General features: G+C 43.4%; 1 protein-coding gene, 1 long non-coding RNA gene and 1 pseudogene across 2 annotated transcripts in view; 2 read left to right on the top strand and 1 right to left on the bottom strand.

The window, feature by feature from the left end:
• GSR (glutathione-disulfide reductase) overlaps window positions 1-12991 on the bottom strand; it is a 44720-nt gene extending 31729 nt beyond the window's left edge. Inside the window, exon 1 of the mRNA XM_025278920.3 lies at window positions 12610-12991. Within this exon, the coding sequence (XP_025134705.1) occupies window positions 12610-12906 (297 nt within the window). The 5' untranslated portion in view covers window positions 12907-12991. The remainder of the gene's footprint in view (window positions 1-12609) is intronic.
• Window positions 10802-11147, top strand: LOC123331609. The gene is made up of 2 exons (XR_006548343.2): window positions 10802-10943; window positions 11055-11147. It is a non-coding gene; the product is annotated as an uncharacterized LOC123331609 (long non-coding RNA).
• A 5053-nt stretch (window positions 12992-18044) lies between the features above and the next one.
• LOC112583152 lies at window positions 18045-19408 on the top strand (annotated as a pseudogene).
• The last annotated feature ends 1748 nt before the right edge of the window (window positions 19409-21156 follow it).

Raw genomic sequence — 21156 nt, 5'->3', positions numbered from 1 at the left:
TCACTGTCACAGGGATTAACTGGAAACAAGGTAACTATCCATCACTTAGGAAGCATTATTATAGGGAAATTACTGTACATTGAGCCTATGGAATACTTTGCAGTCCTTTAAAAGGCCACAGTGATTTGTATTTACTGTTACAGAAGGGTTTCTTAGAATATTAAGTGACAAAAAGAAAGCTGCAGAACAATTTGTTCTCTATATTCTGATTTACATTTATATATATTTGAAAATGTGCACATACAATTAAACACTTTGAGCACATACTCCATGTTATTAACAGTAGTCATCTCTGGGGAGGGAGAAAATGTTCATATTTTACTCCATATACTTCCTATAATGTCATTCCTTACTTGTGTAATTCATTTAGACAAAGAAATAAACCAAAATGATTTTATCTGGGTAGTGGAATTTAGATGGTTGATTCTTTGATCGCTCTTATCTATTTTCAGTATTTTCTACTATACAATTATTTTTCTTTTACATGGAAACATTTGTTACACTGGAATAATTTATATCAGGTGCTCATAAGCTCTGCTGACCACGACCATAGAGAACTAGGCAGGCTCTCTGGATGCCTAAACATTACAGGTCTGGGGCCAAGTGTATGACTTTTGAGTAGTTTATTTTTTAGAAGTTTAACCATTCATTCATTCAGAAGTACTGATTAAGTGCTCACTCACTAATGCCAGAAATAATGCAAAACAGAGCACTAAATGGACGCAGACTTTGCTCTCATGGAGCCACAGTCCCGACCAGAAGGAGGTGCTTGGCCTGTCCAAGAAGCCGACTCCAGAAGCAGCAGCAGAATCACCCACATTCCCTAAAATCGCAGACTCTCGGGCCTGAAGTCAAAGGAGGAAGCTGGTAGAAAATTATGAGCTTTAGGAGCCAGAGAATCTGTCTAGCACACTTTGGGACCTGGGGCTAGGGCTGAATGGAAACCCATGACCTTGACATACTCCTCCTCCTATTTTGGCAGCTCCTAGTGACAGGCCTCCAGGGGTTTCCAGTGGTTTCCAAAACCTCAAACACTTCAGTGCAACCCAACTATCAAATGCTTCTTTGACGTGGAAGGAGAAAATGATTCGTTACCTACAAAACTGAGGAAGCTGGGGTGGAGAGCTCTATGCAGCCCTGGTCAACCCTCCTTCCCACTCTGTAGCTGAGGTTGAGCACAGACGTAGAGTCAGACAGACAGGAGCTTGAATCCTCTACTTGCTGGCAGTTAGGGGTAAGTTTCTAAACCCTTCTGAGCTCAGTTTCCTATCCCATAGAACGGGACTGATAATACTTATATTGTAGAGGTTTTGAGATGATCAGAGATGATGTATGTAAAGCACCTATTTTCTAATTCATGATAGTTCTGATGATGCCACTGACCTCTCTGAATTATTTCTGCAGTCTGCCGGCTCTTCTGGCTATAGAAAAGCCATATGGAAAAGTGTGTGTCTTAGTTGCTCAGTTGTGCCTGACTATGTGACCCCACAGACTATAGCCCACCAGGCTCCTCTGCCCATGAGATTCTCCAGGCAAGAATACTGGACTGGGTTGCCATTTCCTCCTCCAGGGGATCTTCCCGACCCAGGGATCAAACCCGCATCTCTTGCATTGGCTGGCAGATTCCTTACCACTGAACCACCTAGGAAGCCTGAGAGTCCATTGATACCTGTAGCAAAATTCATGAGCTTCACCATTTAACCAAGGTCTGGCCTTCTAACCTACAATTCTGCCCAGACAAGTAAAAACGTCACAGTAACTCAGCTAATCTGCAATCTCATGGGTCAAGAATGTCACTGGTGCTTAAGTAACAGTAAGCTTCCTTCCTCTGGTTTCCCCCTTACCGTTTCCCATCACGAGTTGCCTATGGTTTCTTCCATCCATTTTCCTTCTTCACAGCCTAAAATCTAGTTCAGGACTGAGGCAGGAGCACTTCACAAATGACAAATCGTCATTCACTAAGCAAAACACTATTGGTTCATCAACAGCTTCTTTGAGCACAATCTTTCAGTCATGTTGCACAAGACACTGTTCTAGGGGCTCAGTGTTGATGACCAGAGGAGATAAAGATCTCTGTCTTTGGCGAGTCTCACCAGCTTTACATCCACAGCTAATAAGCCCCTGGACACCACTTACCCACGTCCCTTCACAATTCTGACCACTCCTGATGTGTGTTTTATTTCTCCACAATTTAGCTCCATTCTGACAGCATCCATTGGAGACAGGATCAGATCTCAGAGGTGAAGGGCTCAGTCCTACAAGACTGCCCTATCCCCCATGTCAGTCACCAAACACAAGTCCAGATTATCAGCTGTGCTTCTGACCAACCTGCTATAGATCCAAAGTTTCAATGACTCCACCTCCCACCGCCCTTTCTTGGGTTTGATTAATTTGCTAGAGTGGCTCACAGGACCTAGAGAAACGTGTGATGAAACATTTTACTCACGAGATTACCAGTTTATTATAAAAAGCTATAACGTAACTCAGGAGCAGACCAATGGAAGAGATGCGCAGGGTAAGCTATGTAGGAAGGGGTGTGGAGCCCTCATGCCCTCTCTGGGCACACACGCCGCTCTCCTCAAATCTCCAAGTGTTCACCAACCCAGAAGCTCTCTGAACTCTGTCCTTTTGGTTTTCTCTGAAGGCTTCCATTACACAGTCAGGGTTGACTAAATCATTGGCCACTGGTGTTATTTGACCTCCAAACCCTTGTCCTTGCCTTCCCAAGGTCAGGAGGTTAGGCTGGTTCCTTTGCCAACCAGGACCTATGCTTACATTCTTTCCATCAGACACCTCATTAACATAAACCCAGGTGAGGCTGAATGTCAAGGCACTCATCATATAGTAAATTCCAAAGGTTTTAGGAGCTCTGTGCCAGAAATGGGAATGAAGATCGAATACGTATTTCTTATTATAAATCCAATTATCACACCCTGGCACATATTAAACATTTAATATCCATGTCTTTTACCTTCAAATTTCAGATGAAAGTTAGTCTGGGAAGGCATCTAGCTTGAAAGAAGAGTGAAGGTATTCTATATAAAACAGAATCTAAAGCAAGAAAATGAACTTATATAAGAGGTATTCAAATGTTAGAACTAAAATTGTTTGAGCTCAATTCTTATTTTAGCAGATCCTTAGATTAACATGCAATCTCCCAGTCCCAGGGATCAAACACAAATGAACTGCTACTCTGGGGCAACCAGGAGAAACCAGATTCAGCTATGTGAGACTAGCTCCTCTAGGGTGTCACTTTTCTCTACCACCTGACACCCACTGAGTGATATCTGGCCCCACAGTTCTTGCTCACCCCCAAAAGAAAAAGGATCTAGGATTCCATATCCTATTTAATATCTCATGTTGCAACATTCAGTGAATAAACGGCTATTAATTGTGACTGTGTGAAATCTGCTTAGAAATGCGGAAGGTCACTCATATTTCCATAAAATTCTTTAATTCCACTCGACCAGAAAAATTCTGTTGCTACTTGTGCAAAATACCTTTTACACGCAAGCAGGAACTCTGAAGGATTAAGAGGCAGCCTTTCTTTTACCAGCCTTGCAAATTTAGTGGGTTCTGAGGTGGATGGCAAAGCAACATTACTAAGACTGTTGCAAAAGATTAAACAATCAACAAGGTAAATCAAAAGACTTCAATAATAGGATTTGCCTGCTTCAACAAACCCCACCCTTTCTGATCACTCCTTTCTTTGGCACTTAGGAACATAGGTGTGCCTCATTTTATGAAACTCTCAACTCATGAAACAATCAGGATTATTTTCTGGTTTTGAGGGATCTTTGTCAATACTGAAGGAACTAATGGCAAGGTTCCCTAAACTGAGCTCTCTTTTTAGTAAATGTTCATTTAAAAATGCATGTTCAACCTTGGGAAAGTGTTAGTTGCTCAGTCGTGTCCGACTCTTTGCAACCCCGTGGACTGTATAGCCTGCCAGGCTCCTCTGTCCATGGGACTCTCCAGGCAAGAATACTGGAGTGGGTTGCCATTGCCGTCTCTAGGGGATCTTCCTGACCCAGGGATCGAACCTGGGTCTCCTACATTGCAGGCAGATTCTTTACAATCTGAGCCATCAGGGAAGAACATCGTGGTAAAATAAGACCGTCACAGAAAGATAGCTATTGCATGATTCCACTTACATGAGGGATCTAAGACAGTCAAATTCAAAGAATCAAACAGCGGAATGGTGGCTGCCAGGGCTGGGGATGGGAGAGGGCAATGTGGATTTACCAATTAACAGGCTCCAAATCTCGATAAGCAGGATGTTTTAAAGATCTGTTTAGTAAATGTTCATTTAAAAATGCATGTTCAACCTTGACAGCAATACTGTACCTACAGACAGCAATACTGTTGTTGTTCAGTCGCCCAGTCGTGTCTGACTCTTTGCGACCCCATGGACTGCAGCATGCCAGGCCTCCTTCCTGTCCATCACCAACTCCTGGAGCTTGTTGAAATTTATGTCCATCGAGTGGGTGATGCAGTACTGTACACTTAAAATTTTGTTAAGAGGGTAGATTTCATGTTAAGTATTTTTACCATTAAAAAATATGCATGTTAAGCCTACTGGGGCTGCTGCTGCTGCTACATCGCTTCAGTCGTGTCCGACTCTGTGAGACCCCATAGACGGCAGCCCACCAGGCTCCCCTGTCCCTGGGATTCTCCAGGCAAGAACACTGGGGTACATGCTACTACCTCCAAAAGTGTATGATTTACCTGTTATACCATGTAATTGTTTGCAGCCTGAAGTGAAGAAGTGTTAAGTTGCTTAGTCATGTTCGACTCTCTGCGACCTCATCAACTGCAGCCCACCAGGCTTCTCTGTCCATGGGATTCTCCAGGCAAGAATACTGGAGTGGGTTGCCATTTCCTTCTCCAGGGGATCTTCCCGACCAGGGGCACATTCTTTACCATCTGAGCCACCAGGGAAGCCCTGTAAACAGCCTAGATGAATACAGACAACAATTTACCAGATGGCTGTTTCTCAGGCCTCTTTTAAAGCCTCTACTCCTCCTGCTGGTCTCTCCAGCTGGTGTGTACAGCACAGCTCACTGTGACATTAATGATCAAGAAGACTTTTGCTAGGCACAAACTTTCCATTATAAAATAAGTAAGTCACAGGGATGTAACTACATACAGCATGGTGACTACAGTTAATAACACTACTTGAAAGCTGCTAAGAGGGCAGATCTTAAAAGTTTACAAGAGGGGACTTCCCTGGCAGTCCAGTGGCTAAGGCTCCACACTCCCAATGCAGGGGGCCCAGGTTCTATCCCTGGATGGGAAACTAAGATCCCACACATCACAACTAAGAGTTTTCATACCACAACTAGGACCTAGCTCAATCAAATAAATTAATTAAAATAAATTTTAAACAGTGAAAAAAAAAGTTCACAGGAAAAACTTGTAACTATGTATTGTGACAGATGTTAACGACATTTATGGTGGTGACCATTTCACAATATATACAAATATCAAATTATCTGAAAGTAATATAATACATATTAAAAAAAAGACTTTTTGTCCAGGGATCAACCTGGACAAAAAGTTACTCCCTAACTCTCATTGGTTAAGAACCTCATACTGATACACTAAAACTGGGTTAGTCTTTATTGTTGCATCAGTACACTCAGCAAGAACACTGGAATATGTGCTCCTGCAAGCCCTGGGGCAAGGGAATAGTAAGTCAGAAAGAAGGGCCCTGAACCACGATGACCAAGCTCCCAGAAGGCGCTAGTTCACCCTGGCTTTGGGCAACCTCTGCATTTTCCCTTGGTCTGCACTTGATCATGAGACAAGCATGATACAGGCAGGCCTCGGAGATGTTTCGGGTTTGGCTCCAGACCACCGAAATAAAGTGAGTTACCCCAAGAGTCACATGAATTTTTTTGGTTTCCTAGTTCATACAACAGTTATGTTTACACTACACTGTAGTCAATTAAGTGTGTAACAGCACTGAGAAAAAAGGCACAAAACTAAGAAGCACTTTATTGCTAAAAAATGCTAACCGTCATCTGAGTCCTCACCAAGTCGTGTAGTTACAATCAAAGATCACTGATGGCAGACCACCATAACAGATACAATAATGAAGAAAAAGTTTGAACTACCACGGGAGTTAAAATGACACAGAGACACGAAGTGAGCAAATGCTGCTGCAGAAATGGCACCAAGAGACGCGGGCAACGCAGAGCAGCCACAAGCCTGCAGTTTGTAAGAAGGAAACACAAACACAGAATCTGCAAAGTGCTACAAAACGAGTCACGTCCCTATTTACCTTTTTGGAGACTCCACAGAATGAACTCAAAAATTATCTCATGTATTCTCCAGCCCTCAGAAATGAATGACTTGCAGTAGGCAATACAAGATTACTTCTGATTGAAAGCTGATTTCTTTCAGCTTCCCATTTTTAATGTCTAACCTGATCCAGAAAAATAAAGACTGATTTAAGAGTGAAATCATGTTATTGGAGCTGCACAAGCCTTTTCCCCTAGTTCATCCACTAGACGTTGAGCAGCAGTACTACCTTCACTTATTTCCACACTGAACTCGAGGGCAACAGAATGTGCTACTCCAAAATAGTGGGCCACCCTACTGCCCATGCCACTCCTCCAGCATTATTTTGAGGTGAAGACAATTTAGAAACAGCAGACAGGAGGAACTCTGATCTCCCCACCTTTGTGCTGAAAAACAAAGCTAACATTTCCCTTAGTGAAGGTGTTTCCCACCCTATCCTATACTAGCTGGAGCAAAACCCTTATCACTGGAGATGGAAAGGTAGCAATGAGATGAATCTGTACACACACACACACACACACACCTTATAAAGTAACTCTTCTCTTCCATTAGTATTAGTTGCCCCCCATATATTTACCTTCCCACAATTTATTGCCTCTAGATGTCCAAATCCCCCTTCCTTTGGTTACTTTTCCACAATTTGTCACCCTCTGTTAATTTGTATTAAGCTTCCAGGTCTACGAGTTCCTTTTTTCCCAATTCTTTTCTGTGACACTCATGTGTGCATGTGAAATAAACCTTTTCTCCCATTAATCTGCACATTGTCAAGTTTAATTTGCAGGCCCCAGCTACTGAACATAAAAGGGTGAAGGAAACGTTTTTCCTTTCCTACAGAACACAGTATGGGACACAGTCGTCTCAAACCTGAGTTAGTAACAGTTTAAGGTGATAAACTCCATCAAGGAAAAGTGAAGTCTCAGTATACCAACACAGGTCACTCATCCTGAAAACACCTGTCTCCTTGGAAGGGGCCGACCCCATTATATCACAGAAGGGACAAAAGCATCCAGGAAAAGGAAAACTGTATATGTGGCAAGCAGTCACACCACATATACACCCATGGAAGGCATTTACTCTGGAAGCATGAAACTGTGAAAGCAGGAAATGACTCTTGGACCAAACTCATTATCATCTGACCCCGACAACTGTGCAGGGTTCACTAGATTTGTTCTTGTGCTTCCATGGGGTCGAATTCAGTCTTCGCACAGTTCCTGCTTCCCATGAAGCCTGCAGCATTGTGTCTGGCTCAAGTACACCAGAATCAGAATCGGGCTCTTCATAACAATACACTTGCCGGGGCTTCACTCCAGACCTGCTCCATCAGGAGCTCTGAAGTGGACACCCACCTGGCAGATTCCAAAGCAAGCGTTTTTTGTTTTGCTTTGTTTTTTAATTTGGCTGCACCAGGTCTTAGTTGCAGGATCTTCGTTGTGGCATGCGGGCTCCTTAGTTTTGGAAGGTGGGACCTGCTTCCCTGACCTGGGATCGAACCCAGGATCCCCACATTGAGAGAGTGGAGTTTTAGCCACAAAATGATGACTGATTCCTAAGAGGCAGAAGAAGTTTCCTTCTGTGTAGCTGAGAAGATTAAAAATGTTCATCAAGTCATAAATTACTCCACACAATGACACCAAAGCCATAGCTTCTGATGGCTGGGCTGCTAATTCCATACATTATTTTATGCTTGGTTTGTTTTCAACCACATTTCAGCTGACACTCAATTTGCTCCTTGGTAAAAATGAGGGTCCTAGGCTAGAACACGGAGAAGGCCCTGGCACCCCACTCCAGTACTCTTGCCTGGAAACTCCCATGGATGGAGGAGCCTGGTGGGCTACAGGCCATGGGATCGCTAAGAGTCAGACACGATTGAGCAACTTCACTTTCAATTCACTTTCCAATTCCTGCATTGGAGAAGGAAATGGCAACCCACTCCAGTGTTCTTGCCTGGAGAATCCCAGGGACGGGGGAGCCTGGTGGGCTGCCATCTATGGGGTCGCACAGAGTCGGACACGACTGAAGTGACTTAGCAGTAGCAGTAGCAGGCTAGAACAATGCTTCTAAATTCCTATAAGGTTCTGTGTGAGTCTGATCCTTAATGAAATGAAAGCAACAAGGCACATGCCCCATTTTCATAAAGCTAAAAGTATTTAATTTAAAGGACTGTCAGGGCTTCCCTGGCAGTCTAATGGTTAGAGTTCCGCATTTCCACTGCAGGGAGCATGGGACTGTTACCTGGGCAGGAAACTAAGATCTCATAAGCCGCACAGCATGGCCAAATAAATAAATAAATGACTGTCCTTTACTTAAAATTATAAGCTTCCTACTTTTAATAAAAAAAATTCTTGATAAAAATGATAGTAATACAGTTTTTTCAAATGGTCATTAAAAAGAATTGAGTCAGCAAGCTTGTTAGTGCTTCCTATTAAAAAAAAAAACAAAACTATAGTAAGACTGAATTAGTAGAGCTCCAACATCATTTCCAACTTTATCAATCCTTGAGTCTAAGCTTTCATGCAGGAAGGCTAAAAACAAAAATGTGTACTTTTTTATTTGTTAAAAACCACATGGAAAATTTAGAAATTACATATAATGAAAGAAGATCAGCTCTGGGATTTCTTTGGAGGGAATGATGCTGAAGCTGAAACTCCAGTACTTTGGCCACCTCATGCGAAGAGCTGACTCATTGGAAAAGACCCTGATGCTGGGAGGGATTGGGGGCAGGAGGAGAAGGGGATGACAGAGATTGAGATGGCTGGATGGCATCACCAACTCGATGGACATTGAGTCTGAGTGAACTCTGGGAGTTGGTGATGGACAGGGAGGCCTGGCGTGCTGCGATTCATGGGGTCTCAGAGTCGGACACGACTGAGCGACTGAACTGAACTGAACTGATCACAATATAAGCTCCATGAGGATGGGGATTTTTATCTGCTTTGTCTGTTGCTATGACCACAGCATCGAAAAATGTACCTATATACCTGGTATACTAATAAACGAGCAAATAATTAAAAACAAAACGTAATCGCACTCCCTGTAAATTACCACCACCACTAGAAGGCTCTAACCTGAAACTTCTGTGTGAATTCACCCACAGCAAAAAATTTAAAAATCCACCAAGCTTGAGATCTATATATTTTTTAAAGTTTATGCTCTTAAGAATTTTTTATTTATTTATTATTTTTGGCTGTTCTGGGTCTTTGTTGCTGCGCATGCAGCCTTCTCACTGTGGTGGCTTCTCTTGTTACAGAGCACAGGCTCTGGGCGCCAGGGCTCCAGTAGTTGCAGCACGCAGCTCAGTAGCTGTGGTGCACGGGCTAAGTTGCTTGCTCCATGGCATGTGGGATTTCTGGACCAGGAATCGAACCCATGTCCCCTGCACCGGCAGAAGGAGTCTCATCCTCTGTGCCACCAGGGAAGTCCCTAGACTTATATATTTAAGGAAAAAACTGGTTGGAGAGTCAAAAGTAAAGAAACATTTATGTCAATTTCCCAAGGGACATCTCTCAACAGTATTAATACCTTAACCATAAAACCACTTTTACAGTGTCCTTTTCCTGCTCAAAATCCTTCCATAGTTAACTGTGCTTCCAGAAACACTGTATTTTTACTACCCCTTGCCCATCAGCTTCTCTTTCTCATTGGAGACACCTCTGGTCCAGTCAAATTTGATTACACAACACACCCTGCCTCTGTGCCTAAGCCCCTGACCTACCCTGTCAAAAAATGATATATATCCAGTTCAAGTTTACAAAGATATTATTATCTCTATCCCCAAACTATCCAATGTGCCCAAGCAGACGTGATCATTTCTCAACTACTCTAAGGGAACCTTACTCTGGTGCCATCGCACTCTGGGGTTGACTGTCTACAATACATTTTGCTCCCCTATCATACAGTAAATTTCTAGAAGGAAGATACCTTTGCCTACAAATCTTGGTATCTACCCTTTTCTCTCAACCGCCTCCAGTCCAAATACTTCGCACTTAAGAGAAGTGAAGTGAAGGCAGGAACAAATGAAATGTGCTTCAATTTTCCCTACACCTGTTTGGAAATCACTGCATGTAAGGAGTTTGTTATGGCACCTGCAGATAACCCAGATAACGAGCATCCTGCTGCTGCTGCTAAGTCGCTTCAGTCGAGAATCCTGGGACAAATCTAAACTCACGTTTTATCAATTAGTTACTATCTTCTCTGATAGTCAAGGCATACTACACCCTTCCTGGCATTTCAAAACCAAATCCAGTTTGATACAAGCCCAAATGGCACATCATAAAAATATGAAATGGGGGATTTTCCCCAAGAGATCAGTGTTTACTGAAAACTAAATTGTAGCAGCAGAATGAGATAAGGAAAGTGAAAGTGAAGTCACTCAGTCGTACCCCTACTCTTTGCGACCCCATGGACTATATAACCTACCACGTTCCTCCGTCCGTGGGATTTTCCAGGCAAGAATACTGGAGTGAGTTGCTATTTCCTTCTCCAGGAGATCTTCCCAACCCAGGGATTGAACCTGAGTCTCCTGCATTGTAAGCAGACACTTTACCGTCTGAGCCACCATGGAAGTCCGAGCTACCAGGGAAGTCCGAGCCACCAGCGAAGTCCGAGATATGCAAAGCCAGGTTCTTCACAAGGAAACGGTGAGTGGCTAATTCCTAAGCTGTCCTTTGCTAGCTCTCCAAAGTAGTTGATTTTTTTTTTTTAACTGGAAGTAGCTGATCTTGTAATTCATCTATTTACATTTCTAACAGGAATCTTAAAGTGGGGGCATCCTCTTCTTGATTAATACCAATTAATCAAGGCAATGATAAAGGATGCCACAGGCTGATTAGGACATTCACGAAGAAGGAAAACAGAAAAGCAGAGAGGGACTAAAATGGGCAGCTATCAAGTGATGTCACTGGCTGTCCCGGGGGCCTCTTACTGGCACCCCTCCATGTGCTTTCTGCAGTCAGACTTTTTCGAGGCTCCGTCTGGACTAAGGTGTCATGGTACAAGTTGATCATTAAACCGGGATTTTTCCTTTCGTTGTTCCCACTTCCGTTTTGAACTTCAAAAAAGAGCACTGGACACTGGAGACAGTGTCCTGTCTCCTTTAACCTTTCACAGCTGTTAATTTTGAGTTTCATTCACATACGGTTACTGAGCAGGGACTTTGTTAAAGTGATAAGAGGCTGAAAACATACAAACCCGCTTCTGCCTTTAAGGAGTTCCCAATGTAGTGTCATTTAAGTATCTCTCTCCAAAGGAACTTCAAGAACCCATTCCCAAGTCAAGGGACTCTTAGATACAACTTTTCTTTTTTTTTTTTTGGCCGCATGCGAGGCACGCGGGATCTTAATTCCCGACCCAGGGATCGAGCTCACGACGCCTGCAACGGAATCGCAGTGTTACCACTGGACCGCCAGCAAAGTCCCTGGGATAATACCAACAGCAAGTACCTCACCCAAGTCCTGCAACAGAAAAGCCCTCATCAAAAACTTGGAAACTAAACTTGTTTTTTTAATGAATAGTTTCTGAATCGCTGGATTTACAACCCTCTTTGGAGGAGAGGTAGTTTTAAAATCCCGCACTCCACCCCCCACCCCCCCACCCCCAACGAAAGATCTGTAAAATCATTTAATAGTAAATCCTACATCCACGTAAACTGCAGTCGGTGATTCTCAACCTTGGCTGCAATTCAGCATCGCCAAAGCCGAGGTTGCACCCGGGTTAAGCAGAATTTTTTTCAACTCCTCAGGTGACTTGAATGTGTAGCCAAGAGAACCGCTGCTGTAACTCATTCTGCCCTTAACACTGAAGGGAGAGCCCCAGGATCCCCAGTGAACTGCACACGCTCCATCTTTCCTCCCCCCGCCCCAGAGAGACGCGGGCGAGCGGCAATTATTCTCCACGCAGTTTTACGTTTCAAGGGTCTGGTGTTGAGATCCAGCATGGAATACAATAATACCCTTCCACCCAGAGGAGTGAGGATGTAGGAAAGTTCTGTTAAATTTAATCACCTCGGGCCACCGTTAGGATGACACCTGCGCCAGAAAGGATGCAGGCTTAGCTTCGGGGGTCGCGGATAAGTCCTTTTATACTTCCTTCCTCTATACTCGCTGGGATCCTGACTCCGACCGGCTAGGCGAAGCGGAAAGCGCTGTGCTGGCGGCGGGGGGCGGGGGGTGGGGGTGGGAGTGGATCGCACTAGGGAAGAACGGAGGCTGTTCCTGCAGAAAGCAGCGGACACAAAGCGGGGCTTCGGAACGCTGCTCGGCAGGGACCCAGGCACGAGGAGAAGCGCCAGGAACCAGGGATACTCACGCATGTGCCGCCCAGCTTGTGTCTCTCCACTACGGCCGCCCGGGCGCCCAGCTCCGCCGCCCGGCGCGCGCTGGCCAGCCCGCCCGAGCCGCCGCCGATCACCAGGTAGTCGTACGAGATCTCGGCGCCGGCGCTGAGCGGCGGGCACGGCGGCTGCGGCTCCTGCTTGCATGCCATGGCGCGGGAGAAGGCGCAGGCTGCCCTGGCCGGAGGTGGCGCGGAGCTGGGGAAGGCGCGCGCCACCCGCAGCCAGCAGTGTCCCGCGCTCGCGATTAGAGTCCGGGCCAGCAGGGCCATGCGCGCGGAAGTGCGCGCCTTGGGGGTGCGGCCGGGGGCGGGCCCCGGGAAGGAGGGGGGCGTGCGGGCCCCGGGGCCGGCGCAGCCTCACCGTGACTAAGCACTCAGATGCCGCGCGGTGCTCCGCTGGGAGCGGGGCGGGGTGGGGGTGGAGCCCTCGGGCACGGCTGCCCTGGGGCGGGCCGGCGCCGAGGGGCGGTGTCGACCCCTCTGCGTCCCCTCGCGCTCGGGAGCCAGCCCTCCCTGCTCCAAAGGGGGATGTCTTTCCCGATCTCGCCGCCTACGTGTTCTCCCCAGCACCTGGGTCCCCGCACCCGAGTGGCATCAGCCGGATGTAGGTTTCTGAAGTCGGATGGGTGGAGGAAGGATGAATGCCCCTTTTTGTTCCCCCAGCCTTTTCTGAGCGAGCCCCTTGGGAATTGCCAGTGGCGCCCGACTTCTCCAGGAAAGGAGACTTGCCCACAATCATTTTGAGGGTGATGTTTCTCAAGGTTTAATCCGCAGGCCACCTGATCCCTGGACCCTAACCCAGATCTACTAAATCGGAAGCTTTGGGGCAGGACCCGAGCAATCTACATTTTAAACCCTCCACCCAGCCCCCATCACCACCACCAGATGATACTTTAAGCACAGTTTGGGAGGCTTTGGAACAAATGTTTTTGTGTTCAAAAGTTGAGGCATAAAGATAGCGTAGAGATGGACACACAAAAGCATTTCCTCCCAGGCTGTAGAGACTGGGGTGTCATTTTAGAATATCTGGAGGCTCTCAACGCCACACCACTTTGTGTGGCCAGCGCCCGTCACTCACGAGGCTGAGAGCGTTGTAGGCAGAGGAATAAAGGTCCGGTCTGAGAGAAGTTTAGGCCCCGCATGTGCCAGGGGAAGGAGAATCAAACGCACTCCAGTTAGACTAGTATCCAATTCTTTAAGTTTTTGTTTGGATTATTTTTGTTTTCTTTTCCTGATTAAAAAGGAATAGAGAAAAAAATGGGAAAGTTCCTCCTTTCACTAGACTGCCATGTAGTAAATGTAGATGAAACTGTTGAGTTTTTTAAAAAAATCATTTTACAACTATCATAGTGATCGCTGTGTCATTAAACATTAAACCATTGGGTGAAAGTTTGAGGAGGAAAGTTATTTACATAGTCAGAATATGTCCGCAAAGATTGCTTACTGAGCACAAAGGGGAAACTGGTGGCTTTACAGTAGTCCACACACCACCCTATTCCAGTGGTCAAAGGCGAATATAGCGGGACAGCTCTCATTGCGTGCCTGGCGATGCAATGCAGTAAGAAGAATACAGCTTCACTTATGTAGTATTCCTGCTAAAAATCCATAACCTGAATCTATTCATGAAAGCCACCTGAATCTATTCAGAAAAAGCCACAGGGTGGGAAATTATACAAATAAATGACCTGTACTCTTTAAAAGCTATAAGTGTCTTAAAAACAAAGCAAGCTCAGTAACTATTCCAGGTTAAAGAAGATTGAAGAACTAAGAGAATGAAGGGCCAAGTTTGATCCTAGATGAGATTCTGGATGGGGAAATTTTCCTATAAAGGATGATTGGTGAAATTTGAATATGGCCTGTATAATACGTGAACCGTGAACTTCCTGATGTTCAAGCTGGTTTTAGAAAAGGCAGAGGAACCAGACATCAAATTGCCAACATCCGCTGGATCATGGAAAAAGCAAGAGAGTTCCAGAAAAACATCTATTTCTGCTTTATGGACTACGTCAAAGCCTTTGACTGTGTGGATCACAATAAACTGTGGACAATTCTGAAAGAGATGGGAATACCAGACCACCTGATCTGCCTCTTGAGAAATCTGTACACAGGTCAGGAAGCAACAGTTAGAACTGGACATGGAACAACAGACTGGTTCCAAATAGGAAACGGAGTACGTCAAGGCTGTATATTGTCACCCTGTTTATTTAACTTATATGCAGAGTACATCATGAGAAATGCTGGGCTGGAAGAAACACAAGCTGGAATCAAGATTGCCAGGAGAAATATCAATAACCTCAGATATGCAGATGACACCACCCTTCTGGCAGAAAGTGAAGAGGAACTCAAAAGCCTCTTGATGAAAGTGAAAGAGAGTGAAAAAGTTGGCTTAAAGCTCAACATTCAGAAAACTAAGATCGTGGCATCTGGTCCCATCGCTTCATGGCAGATAGATGGGGAAACAGTGTCAGACTTTATATTTTGGGGCTCCAAATCACTGCAGATGGTGATTGCAGCCATGAAATTAAAAGACGCTTACTCCTTGGAAGGAAAGTTATGACCCACCTAGATAGCATATTCAAAAGCAGAGACATTACGTTGCCAACAAAGGTCCGTCTAGTCAAGGCTGTGGTTTTTCCAGTAGTCATGTATGGATGTGAGAGTTAGGACTGTGAAGAAGGCTGAGTGCCGAAGAATTGATGCTTTTGAACTGTGGTGTTGGAGAAGACTCTTGAGAGTCCCTTGGACTGCAAGGAGATCCAACCAGTCCATTCTGAAGGAGATCAGCCCTGGGATTTCTTTGGAAGGAATGATGCTAAAGCTGAAACTCCAGTACTTTGGCCACCTCATGGGAAGAGTTGACTCATCGGAAAAGACTCTGATGCTGGGAGGTGGGAGGGATTGGGGACAGGAGGAGAAGGGGACGACAGAGGATGAGATGGCTGGATGGCATCACTGACTCGATGGACGTGAGTCTGAGTGAACTCCGGGAGTTGGTGATAGACAGGGAGGCCTGGCGTGCTGAGATTCACGGGGTCGCAAAGAGTCGGACACGACTGAGCGACTGAACTGAACTGAACTGTATAATATACAATAATACTACATTGATGTTAAGTTTTCTGAGTTTGAGAATTGTACTGTGGCTAAATAAGAGAATATCCTTGTTCTTAAGAAATATTTGCAAGTACTTAGGAGTAAAGAGTCTGAGTCAGAGAAACTTGGTTTCATATCCGCCTCAACTCCCCCCCTCCCAACCCCAAAGGCACTATCATAGTCACTTAATCCCTCTGAGAGTCATTTCTTCATGTGTGAAGTAGGAAGACTGACAGAAAGAAGACAGGCATGTCAAACAAAGAAAATAACTTAGAGTGGAGGAAGTGAGCTAGCAGTAAGAGGAAGTAGTAAGCAGAGCAGTGCTGATTGGCTGAACCATAGGCAGCTTGAAGGGGGCAATGGGAGACGGGTGGAGGAGTCCTGGAAAGCCTTGCTAGTAAGCAGGCTAAGGTGTTTAGACATTATTCCACAGGCAGTAGCCTCTGGAGATTTCTCAGAGGTGTCTTTCCCTGGAAATAGATGAAATGGATTGGAAATGGTAAAACTGGCAGTGTAGGAGGCAAAGCTAATAGGTGGCAGTATTGAGAACAGACAGGAAGGAACAGATTGGACAAACTAAGGAAGTGAAATTGACAGATTGGGGAGAGGGCACAAGAGTCAAAGATGACAAGTCTTGAACCAGGAAATATGGGAGGACAATGATGCCATAAAGCAAACATAAAGATGATGAATGGAGGTCAAGGTCTACATCTCTGCTGGTTTTAATAGAGAAAACTTTCCATCCCCTAAGTACATAATCCCATGCAATATGCTGAACAAAGATTCATAATGTATTATTTGAATCTAAAATATTTTATGGTCAGGACTTCCCTGGTGGTCCAATGGCTGAGATGCCATACTCTCAGTGCAGGGGACCCGGGTTTGATCCCTAGTCCAGGAACTAGATCCCACATGCTGCAACTAAGATTGAAGATACTACATGCAGCTAAGGACCCAGTGCAGGCAAATAAATAAATAAATAAAAATATTTAAAAATATATATTATGTTCATGTAAATGTTTTTCCTTTTTGAACTTCTGACTTAGGTGGGAAGGAACAGGTAGCCATATCCCCAGCACTTGAAGACTTCAGACTGTACCTAAACTCTCTCTTCTTCAAGCAAAGAAATGTCAGTTAAAGAAAAAATTTAGTAAATGTAGCTAATAAGAGGTAGTTTCAGGATGCTGAGAATGAAAATCAACTAAGTTATTCAAGTGTGGCAGTCTTATGACATGATTATAATCTACCATAATTTGTAAGGAACAGCAGAGGAAAGCATCTATTTCATGTTTTAATAATTTCATCATTAATTTTTTCTTTTGACCACTAGACAATTTTAGGTGATTTCCACAAAGACTGTGAAATATTTGTCAAAATAATCAAGTGTAAGTGAAAGTTAGTCACTCAGTTGTGTCTGAATCTTTGTGACCCCATGGACTGTAGCACACCAGTTTCCTCTGTCCATGGAATTCTCCAGGAAAGAATATTGGAGTGGGTTGCCATTTTGCCAGTGATTAATATGGATTGAACCAAGCACTGTCCTGAAGAGCTTTCTTAGGGATTTCTCTGGTGATCCAATGGCTAAGATTCCACCCTCCCAATGCAGGGGGCCTGGGTTCGATCCCTGGTCAGGGAACTAGATCTTGCATGCCACAACTAAAGATCCCACAAGCTGCAATGAAGATTGAAGATCCCACATGCCACAAATCAGGCCTGGCACAACCAAATCAATCATTCAATATATATATATTTTTAAAATAGCTTTATTAAGCATGATGGTAAGAGCTTTCTGTTATCCCCTCCTGAACCCAAGAAATAAATAATATTATCATCTCCATTTTGGAAATAGAGACCAAGGCACAAAGACAGTAAATGCCTTAACTTGAATAAGATGACACAGTTGGTGAATGGCAGAGCTGGGTTTCAGATCCTGACTCTAAACCATATTTTCTTAACCATTACTGGAAAGAAATCATCAAAGATATTGTCTCAGTGAGAATACAAGATCCAAGTTTTTTTAAGTGTTTTTTTTTTTTTTTTGTAGGAGAAAATGTTGAATATCGCTTTTTATTTTGTTAAAAGAACTTGTAGCCTCATACTTCCCTGGTAGTACAGTGGTTAAGAATCTGCCCACCAGTGCAGTAGACACCGGTTCGCTCCCTGGTCTGGGGAGATCCCACATGCCTCAGGGCAGCTAAGCCCATGTGCCACAACTGCTGAAGCCTATGCGCCGAGACCCCAGGGTCTACAACAAGAGAAGCTGCCGCATTGAGAAGCGCAAGCACGGCAACTAGAGAGCCGCCCCTGCTCACCACAACTAGAGAAAGCCCTCACACAGCGACAAAGACCCAGTGCACCCAATAAAACATTTTAAAAATTGCTCTTCCCTTCTGTGGCCATCGCTGAAGCACTATCGGCCAAAATGAAGTTCAATCCCTTTGTGACTTCTGACCGAAGCAAAAATTGAAAAAGGTATTTCAATGCACCTTCCCACATTCTCAGGAAATTTATGTCTTCTCCTCTTTCTAAAGAGCTAAGACAGAAGTACAACGTTCAATCCACGCCCATCCAAAAGGATGATGAAGTTCAGGTTGTATGAGGGCATTACAAAGGGCAGCAAATTGGCAAAATAGTTCAGGCTTACAGGAAGAAATACATCATTTACATTGAACGAGTGCAGTGGGAGAAGGCTAATGGCATGACTGTCCATGTGGGCATTCACCCCAGCAAGTAGTTATCACCTGTCTAAAACTGGACAAAGCCTGCAAAAAGATCCTTGAACGTAAACCCAAATCTTGCCAAGTAGGAAAGGAAAAGGGTAAATATAAGGAAGAAACAATTAAGAAGATGTAGGAATAAAGTCATCTTGTCTATAGCTTTAATTAAAAACTGTTAAAATGAAAAAAAAATTTAATTGTAGCCTCTCCCTATGCATTTTTTTCTAAAGTGTAATTTATAGGAAATGTATTCATGACTCATAAGTGACATTTATATTACAACTCTGTCTTCTTTTAAGCTAATAGGTCAAGAGCTATTGTTAGAAGGAAGGTAGAAATGGTACTCCAATAAACAATCTGAGAAGTCCGTACAGGAAATAGTAGTACACAAAGAAGCTTGCACATCCCAGTTGCTCAATGAAATATAAATTTCTCATGATGCATATGTGAAAATAATTACAGTTATTTATAAGAAGGATAGAAATAATGAGAAAAGAAATAATATAAGGATTACTCAATTACACAATTTCATTGTTTCGTATTGAGAAAACGAATAAATACTGAAGAGACAGAGAACAATAACTATAATTGAATGTGAGATTAACAAAAAGCAAGTTTTATAATAAGAGGAATTTTTCCAAGGGAAAGAGCAAGACTCCTTTGTTGGAAAATGGGCCACTCCCTCAGAAGATATATCTAGACAGAAATCATATACGCACTGATTACCCTTTTGATCTCTACTTGTTTTGCTAATGTATTTTAAAAGAATATGGGTGGGGGAGATTATTAAAAAGCTTTAGAAATAACATATACCTATTCTGAATCTAAACATGTTTTATTATTTCTGTAATCACTTCTTTTTTTACAATGTATATTTCATCCCCATGACTTACTTGTTTTGTAAGTTTCTGCCTCTTAATCTCCCTCACCTGCTCATTCATCTGCACAGCACCTCCCACTCCAGCAGCCACCTGTTTCTTCTCTGTGTATATGACGGTTTCTATTTTGAGTGTCATTTGTTTTGCTTTTTAGATTCTACATATAAGTAAAATCATACACTATTTGTTTTTCTCTTTCTGACTTATTTTACATAGCACTGTACCTTCTAGTTTCCTTCATGTTATCACAAATGACAATATCCCATTCTTTTTTATGACTGGGTCATATTCCATTTCATTCTTTATCCATTCATCTATCCATGGGCACTTAGGTTGCTTCCTTATTTTGGTTATTTGAATAAGACCGAGATGAACTTATGGTTGCATATACCTTTTCAAATTAGTGTTTTTGTTTTCCTTGGGAAAATATCCAGAAGTAGAATTGCTGGATCATAGGGTCATCCTATTTTTAATTTCTAGAGGAACTTCCACACTGTTTTCCATAGTCACTATCCAATTTATATTTCCATCAACAGTACACAAGTGTTCTCTTTTCTCCACATCATCACCAACACCTGTTATTTGTTATCTTTTTGATAATAGCCACTCACAGGTGTGAGGTGATATCTCATTGTGGGTTTGATTTACATCACCCTGATGATTAGTGATATTGAGCATCTTTTCATGTATCTGTTGGCCATCTGTATCTCTTCTTTGGAGAATGTCCATTCAGATCCTCTCCCATTTTCAAATCAGGGTTGTTTGGTTTTTTTGATGTTGAGTTGTTGGAGTTCTTTGTATATTTTTGATGTTATATCAGATATATCTGGACAGATCATCCAGACAGAAAAGCAGTAGGGAAACACTGGCCTTACACAACACATTAGATCAGATGGATACATGTAACACTCCTTCCAAAAGCAGTGGAATACATTCTTTTTTCAAATACACATGGAACATTCTCCAGGATACATCACGTGCTAGCCACAAGTCTCAATAAATGTAAGAATACTGAAATCATATCAAGCATCTTCTCCTACCACAACGCTATGAGACTGGAAATCAACTATAAGCTAATGGGCTTCCCTGGGTATAGAATCTGCCTGCAGTGTGGGAGACCTGGGTTCCATCCCTGGGTTGTGAAGGTCCCCTGGAGAAGGGAATGGCTACCCACTTCAGTATTCTGGCCTGGAGAATTCCATGGACTATTCCATGGGGTCACAAAGAGTCGGACACAACTGAGCTTTTTTGTAACTTTTTAAGTTAATAAAAAACCTGCACAATAGCACAAATACATGGAAGGCTAAACAATATGCTACTAAACAACCAATAGGTCAATGAATAAATCAAAGAAGAAATTTTTAAAATACCCAGAGATATGTGAAAATGGAAACACAATGATTCAGAATCTATTGCTGTTGCTGTTTAATCACTAAGTGATGTCTGACTCTTTGCAATTGCATGCACTATAGCCCACCAGGCTCCTGTGCCTATGGAATTTTCAGGCAAGAATACTGGAGTGGGTTGCCTTCTCCAAGGGAGCTTCCTGACCCAGGGATTGAACCTGCAGCCCCTCATGCATCTCCTGCATCGAAGGCGGATTCTTTACCCCTGAGTCAAATCTATGGGGTGCAGCAAAAGAAGCTCTAAGAGGGAATTTTATAGCAATACAAGCCTACTTCAGGAAACAAGAAAAACCTCAAATAAGTAACCTACCTTATACCTACAGAAACTAGAAAAATAAGAACAAACAATACCCAAAGTTAATAGAAGGAAATAAATAAGATCAGAGCAGAAATAAATTGAGACCTAAAAAAAATTTGGAAAGATCAATG

The sequence above is a fragment of the Bubalus bubalis genome, chromosome 1 (assembly GCF_019923935.1).
Source record: "Bubalus bubalis isolate 160015118507 breed Murrah chromosome 1, NDDB_SH_1, whole genome shotgun sequence".
NCBI lineage: Eukaryota > Metazoa > Chordata > Mammalia > Artiodactyla > Bovidae > Bubalus > Bubalus bubalis.
This window is presented reverse-complemented; position numbering and strand designations above follow the sequence as displayed.